The 8,093-nt window shown below is 35.3% G+C and overlaps 1 protein-coding gene across 1 annotated transcript in view; it reads right to left on the bottom strand.

The window, feature by feature from the left end:
- Window positions 1–5,443, bottom strand: part of LOC137656290 (uncharacterized) — a 16,655-nt gene extending 11,212 nt beyond the window's left edge. Inside the window, exon 1 of the mRNA XM_068390462.1 lies at window positions 5,264–5,443. Coding sequence (XP_068246563.1) covers window positions 5,264–5,443 — 180 coding nt within the window. The remainder of the gene's footprint in view (window positions 1–5,263) is intronic.
- Window positions 5,444–8,093: the final 2,650 nt, after the last annotated feature.

The following is an 8,093-nucleotide window of genomic DNA, read 5'->3' as shown; positions in this document are numbered from 1 at the left end:
TTGAGAGAGAGAGAGAGAGAGAGAGAGAGAGAGAGAGAGAGAGAGAGAGAGAGAGAGAGAGAGAGAGAGAGAGAGAGGCGTTAAATGTAGAAAGATATTTTATTAAATATAAAATTTCTAGTAATTACTTACTGATATCTTATTTTCTTGAGAGAGAGAGAGAGAGAGAGAGGAGAGAGAGAGAGAGAGAGAGATTGTGTTACAGCTCGCACCAGAGCTTTTTGAAGGAAATGCCGGATAGACAAGAGCCCGTAACATGGAGAGTACGAGATTGTAGTTAATGAAACTGAATCAACTGTCATTGTGCCATCATAAGATTCTGGAAAACCGCGAGCCTCAAGAAAAGTTTAAATACCTTTTTTTCCACTCGCCTGGGGATCGTGTCCGAGGAGTCAATCGTTCGTGGATATATTTGATATAACGTATGAATGATTACAACTACCGTTTTTGGGGTTAGGTGGATGAAGACCCCTTCACATTTTCATTTCATACATTCTCTCTCTCTCTCTCTCTCTCTCTCTCTCTCTCTCTCTCTCTCTCTCTCTCCTTTACCCTAGCGGCGACCCATTACAGTCAACTGACATCTAAAAGATTAATTATGCAATAGAAATCTATTGAATAATAGAATCACATCCGTCCTCGAATGGTGTTCACTTAGTTTGAGAGAGAGAGAGAGAGAGAGAGAGAGAGGAGAGAGAGAGAGAGAGAGAGAGAGAGAGAGGAAATTTAATATAGAGGCGGTCTATTCCCTCTTCAAAAAACCCTACTTCCTTTATCCGCCTCGTGAATTATAATTCTATTTCATTTCGTTGTCACCAGAGGTTCTTTTGAAGGGCCCAGGAAGCAACAGCAGGAGCGACCGGCCCTCCGTCGGTTGCTTCATCAGACACTCGCTTCCGGGGGGCCTCCTGTAGGCCTCCCGTAGGCCTACGCCAGAGATAGAGGATCCTTGTTAATTTGATTGGAATGGTTGGTCTCAATTCAATTAGCTTCGCCAGACGGGACCACTTGCTGAAGAGGAGTTATTTTCCTTCCTGAAGCTCTATTTCATTTATTTATTTATTTTCAAACACCTGTTCACATTTTTTATCTATTTATTTTTATGCTCTAATATACTTAATATAATTAGTTTATTTTTTTCATGTTTATTACGGCTTCTGCATATATTTTATCTTTCATTATGAAAATTCCATTAAATTTCATTCATCTATAGTATTTTCGTAATTATTCTATCACTAAAATACAGATGTGATTTCAAATAGCATTTTCCAAAAATATAAATCTGCTTTTGGTGGTACAGTTTGATGGCAAAGTAAATTTGGTCTTGTTGATAATAAATGAATAATGATGAAAATAACAGTAATATTGATAATAACAAAGATAAGAATAACAATGTTCTTGATGATGATTATGGTGAAAGCAGTGATAAAAATAGTATTAATAACTAGTGGGGCACTCAGTTGAGCGCAGACCTCTGCCGCTGCAGCTTATTTTTCAACCTTTTGCTCGACTTTGACCTTGACCTTTGATCTTAACATGTATTAATGGGCGTGGGTTTTCATAAACTCAAATATGAAACAGGTTTGTAGTCTCTGTGACAAATATGTCCAAACTTATGGCTGATAACGTCAATTGGACACTTTGCTTGACCGTGACCTTGACCTTTGACCTTGACCTTCCAAAATTTAATCATTTCCAGCTATTTACACAACAGTTAATTGCTGCAAGTTTCATTACTCTACGATTAAAATTGTGGTTAGGAAGCTGTTCACAAATAAACACACTCTTAAAACACACAAGGAGGGGTGAAAACAGAACCTCCCTCCAACTTCGTTGGTGGAGGTAATAACAAAGTTCTTGATGATGATTATGATGAAAGCAGTGATAGCACTAATATTACTAACAAATTCCAAGAGATGACAATATAAAAACTCAAGTAGACGCCAAGGCAAGAACCACTATAGTGGCTACGAATTCGCTGTCAGTTTTAATAAGAAGTAATTCGATAGCTTTTAGGTTTTGAACTCGGTCTCAGATGGCAAGCTTATCTCGACAGAGGATTCGGCTTAGTCTGTGTGGATGCATTTGTGCGTCTGTCTGTTTGTCCACTGGTAGTACGTTTGTGTACAGAAAGGTCTAAGTTACGTATGTGTACAGAAAAGTATACATTATGTATTATGTATGTATACAAGAAAGTATAAATTACGTGTGTGGACAGAAAAGTATACATTACATATGTGTACTGAGAAGCATACATTACATATGTGTACAAAAAGTATGCATTACATGTGTACAGAAAAATATACATTACGTATGTGTACAGAAAAGTATACATTACATATGTGTACTGAAAAGCATACATTACATATGTGTACAGAAAAGTATGCATTACATATGTGTACAGAAAAATATACATTACGTGTGTGGTCAGAAAAGTATACATTACATATGTGTACTGAAAAGCATACATTACCTATGTGTACAGAAAATATACATTACGTATGTGTACAGAAAAGTATGCATTACGTATGTGGACAAACAATTATGCATTATATATGTGTACTTAAAAGTATGCACTACGTATCTGGACAGAAAATTATGCATTACGTTTGTGTTCAGAAAATTATGCATTACGTATGTATACAGAAAAGTATACATTGCGTATATATACAGAAAGTATGCATTACCTATGGGTACAGAAAATATACATTATGTATGTATACAGAAAGTATAGATTATGCATGTGTATAGAAAAATATACATTGTGTATGTATACAGAAAAGTATACATTACATATGTGTACAGAAAACTATGCTTATGTATGTGTACAGAAAAGTATAAATCATGTATGTGTACAGAAAATTATACATTACATATATGTACAGAAAACTATACATTACATATATGTACAGAAAAGTAAACATTACATATGTATACAGAGAGTTGTACATTACATATGTGTACAGAAAAGTATACATTATATATGTGTATAGAAAAGTATGCTTATGTATGTATACAGAAAAGTATACATTACGTATGTGTATAGAAAAGCATGCATTACGTATGTGTACATAAGTATGTATTATGTGTGTACAAAAAATTATACATTACGTATGTGTACTTAAAAGTATACTTTACGTATGTGTACAGAATAGAAACGTTATGTATGGGTACAGAAAGTATAAATTACACGTGTACAGAAAAGTATGCATTGCGTATGTGTACAGAAAAGTATGCATTACGTATGTGTACAGAAAAGTATACATTACATATGTGTACAGAAAAGTATACATTACGTGTGTGTACAGAAAAGTTTACATTATGTATTACGTATGTATGCAGAAAATTATACATTATGTATGTGTACAGAAAAGTATACATTACACATGTGTACAGAAAGGTATACATTACATATGTGTACAGAAAAGTATACATTAAATACAGGATGTGTACAGAAAATTATACATTATGTATGTGTGCAGAAAAGTATGCATTACGTATGTGTACAGAAAAGTATACATTACATACAGTATGTGGACAAAAATTATGCATTACGTATGTGTGTAGAAAAGTCTACATCATGGACATATGAAGAAAAGTATGCATTACGTATGTGGACAGAAAATTATGCATTACGTATGTGGACAGAAAAGTATGCATTGCGTATGTGGACAGAAAATTATGCATTACGTATGTGGACAGAAAAGTATGCATTGCGTATGTGGACAGAAAATTATGCATTACGTATGTGGACAGTAAAGTATACATTATGTATGTATGCAGAAAAGTATAAAGTACTTATGTGGACAGAAAAGTATACATTACATACAGAATGTGTACAGAAAAGTATGCATTACGTGTGTACAGAAAAGTATACATTATATATGTGGACAGAAAAGTATACATTGCGTATGTATGCAGAAAAGTATAAATTACTTGTGTGAACAGAAAAGTATACATTACATACAGTATGTGTACAGAAAAGTATTCATTACGTGTGTGGACAGAAAATTATGCATTATGTATGTGTATAGTAAAGTATTTATCACGTATATGTACAGAAAAGTATGCATTATGTATGTGTACAGAAAAGAATGCATATCTTACGTGGAATAATTAATGTCCTTGACTAGTGTACGCGATCCGTCAAAAATATGGCTAAACACAAGCACACTCATCCCCCTCTCACCAGGGAATGACTACTCCCTCTCCCTCTACCTGAGGGCTGGAGAGAGCTGATTGTGACCATATATATATATATATATATATATATATTTATTAAGAAGTCTTGAAGTCGGATTCCCATACATTCCCTAGTTTCTTAAATATATAGAAAGATTATTTAGGTCTATCTTGTTTTCTTCTCTCTTTATCTCTTTTTTTTTTTATTTTCTTCAAACATAGCTATGATCTCCGACAATAGACTAATACCAGGTATAGTTGGATACGGGAGTCCGTGTCACACCCTTACTTCATGGCGAGTGACACAGTCACTCCCCGCGTAGTAAGGGTATGGGTAGGTGCACTTCTTTCAAGCGAGGTGCACCAGGAATATCTACGTCTTATTGTACATATTTTACTCCTTAGAGAGAGAGAGAGAGAGAGAGAGAGAGAGAGAGAGAGAGAGAGAGAGAGAGATCATTCCAAGGTTAGATGAGCTGAATTGTTAGAGACTGCTTCTTCATGCAAGTCACTACAAGGAATTCAGGGCATTATGAAAACCACTTGGGAAACTAAGGCGTTGTTTGAACAGGCAAAACGAACAACAGTTCTTAATACATACTTCATTTGAGTAATATGACGACACATTTTCAATATAGGTATTAGTTGCTATGTTAGGAATGTCTCTTTAAGTGCTTCATACTGTTAGATACAAGGGAACTCTGATGCCATTGACATAAAAGATATATTTCATGAATGTCTTACGAGTATCTTATATCTTATGAATGGTGTTTGGGCATGCTCTTCGCACTCCCCAAGAGAGCCTGGTACACCAAACGTTTAACTGGCTTCCACAAGGCACTAGAAGAGTTGGAAGATCCAGATCTACATGGCTTCGGACTATGAAGCGTGAGGTAGGAGCTGATGAATGGAGAAGTATTGATTTAAGAACTCAAGATAGAGACGACTGGCGAAATATAATGGAGGCCTTTTGCATTAATAGGCGTAGGAGAAGATGAAGAAGTGGTCCTCCCGAAATAATATACAGAAGACGAAGAAGAAGAATTAGGGTCATGAAAGCTAGTACGGATTATCTAGTTACGGGGACGGGTCTAGGCAAAATCGTTCCCCCGTCCAAAGAAACATCAGGTCTGACTTTCTGTTTGATTCCAGGATTATCGTCGGAGTTTTCTTTGATTCCAGGTTTATTGTCCGAGCTTTCCCTCGATTGAGGATGATTAATCGCTTGTTGCTGCCACCATGGATCACGATTAAGTGTCATGCAATGTGTAACTTGCCACTGAAGTTCGAGGTCGAATGTTTTTATTTTTAGAGTTTTACTCGTCTTGCAATCTCTTGCTTTCGTCTAGTTTTCTTTCTTTGTTTTTTTTTTATCTAGGGAATAATAGTTTGTGGGGGGTAGGGGGAGTTTGGGGAGAGATCTTTGCTCTATTATTATTATTATTATTATTATTATTACTAAGTTACAGTTGATTTTATCAATTGTGGTTCTTTTTAATAGCTTATGGCAATTATGTAAAGCCACTTATTCTAGCCATCAAAAAAAAAAAGATTATAAATTATTGGAAGTTTCATGATTTTAATCCTATCTTAATCTTAAATAAACCATTAGCAAAGAATTTATCTTCTCCTAGTTTATAAGAATATATGCATACAAACACACACACACACATATATATATATTTATATATATATATATATATATATATATATATATGAATATGAATGACTTGTTAACAATAGAACGACTTCACCTTTTTTCTGAAGTGCAGTTATATATATATATATATATATATATATATATATATATATATATATATATATATATATATATATATATATATATATATATGATACGTGACTTATTGACAATGAAACCACTTCACTATTTTTCAGAAGTGCAATTATATAACAGATCTATTCATCTCAAAACTTGGTTTCAATCTAGTGTTTTATTCTTTTGCAGGGAGTTCCGGCCACGGATCACGAGTCAGCAACAGCTAGAGAAGCCGGTGTTACCAATCTACGATCACTGAAAAAAGGATGATTATTAGGTGAGTAAGCATATATTCGAATTCTTGAGAACATTGTTGTAGACGTTGACTATATCGTTGATGTTTTTGTTTCGTTTCTTATGATTTTGTCGAGTAGGTTGACAGAAGGATCGTTTCATAGATTATATATTATGTAAGTTATTAGATTTAAAGCTTTATTTGGAATTCGATAGAAATTCAGTCTATCATGCTACCGTATTCCCAGTCTAGGCTTTACTGAATCTGGTAATATGAGGAAGGGAGTATGTAAGGCTTTTTTCGGAATGTTTTGAATCAGCAAAAATAGTGGTAAGAATATTACTGTTGTTGCTGTTGTTGCTATGAGATTTATATGCCTAGTTGTTTTTGTTTATATACAAACATCCCCACTAAGGAAGTTATTGAAATCGTAGCAATAATAACAACTTTAGAAACCTAAGTAAATCTAAATTTATTAATATATTAAACATCTTCATTATTATTATTATTATTATTATTATTATTATTATTATTATTATTATTATTATTATTTTATCTAGAGTACTAGATGGAATGAGAGTAGGAAAAACATCTGGTATGGATGGTGTGAGAGCTGAGATGTTGAAGGAAGGGGGTGTGACTGTACTTGAATGGTTGGTGAGATTGTTTAATATGTGTTTTGCGTTGTCAATGGTACCAGTAGATTGGGTTTGTGCGTGTATTGTACCACTATATAAGGGTAAGGGAGATGTGCATAAGTGTTGTAATTCAAGAGGTATTAGTTTGTTGAGTGTAATTGGAAAAGTGTATGGTAGAGTACTGATTAATAGGATTAAGGATAAAACAGAGAATGCAATCTTAGAAGTAGAGGGTGGTTTTAGAAGAGGTAGGGGTTGTATGAATCAGATTTTTACAGTTAGGCAGATATGCAAGAAATATTTAGCAAAAGGTAAGGAGGAGTATGTTGCGTTTATGGATCTGGAGAAAGCATATGATAGAGTTGATAGGGAAGCAATGTGGAATGTGATGAGGTTATATGGAGTTAGTGGAAGGTTGTTGCAAGCAGTGAAGAGTTTCTACAAAGGTAGTAAAGCATGTGTTAGAATAGGAAATGAAGTGAGTGATTGGTTTCCGGTGAGAGTGGGGCTGAGACAGGGATGTGTGATGTCGCCGTGGTTGTTTAACTTGTATGTTGATGGAGTGGTGAGAGAGGTGAATGCTCGAGTGCTTGGACGAGGATTGAAACTGGTAGACGAGAATGACCATGAATGGGAGGTAAATCAGTTGTTGTTTGCAGATGATACTGTACTGGTTGCAGACACGGAAGAGAAGCTTGGCCGATTGGTGACAGAATTTGGATGGGTGTGTGAGAGGAGGAAGTTGAGAATTGATGTAGGTAAGAGTAAGGTTATGAGATTTACGAGAAGGGAAGGTGGTGCGAGGTTGAATGTCATGTTGAATGGAGAGTTACTTGAGGAGGTGGATCAGTTTAAGTACTTGGGGTCTGTTGTTGCAGCAAATGCTGGAGTGGAAGCAGATGTACGTCAGAGAGTGAATGAAGGATGCAAAGTGGTGAATGAAGGATGCAAAGTGTTGGGGGCAGTTAAGGGAGTAGTAAAAAATAGAGGGTTGGGCATGAATGTAAAGAGAATTCTCTATGAGAAAGTGATTGTACCAACTATGATGTATGGATTGGAGTTAGGGGAATGAAGTGATGGAGAGACAAATTGAATATGTTTGAGTTGAAGTGTCTAAGGAGTATGGCTGGTGTATCTCGAGTAGATAGGGTTAGGAACGAAGAAGTGAGGGTGAGAACGGGTGTAAGAAATGAGTTAGCAGCTAGAGTGGATATGAATGTGTTGAGGTGGATTGGCCGTGTTGAGAGAATGGAAAATGGCT

Source organism: Palaemon carinicauda, chromosome 17 (assembly GCF_036898095.1).
Source record: "Palaemon carinicauda isolate YSFRI2023 chromosome 17, ASM3689809v2, whole genome shotgun sequence".
In the NCBI taxonomy this organism is placed as follows: Eukaryota; Metazoa; Arthropoda; class Malacostraca; order Decapoda; family Palaemonidae; genus Palaemon; species Palaemon carinicauda.
Note: the sequence above shows the minus strand (reverse complement) of the source record. Positions and strands in the feature narration are given on the sequence as shown.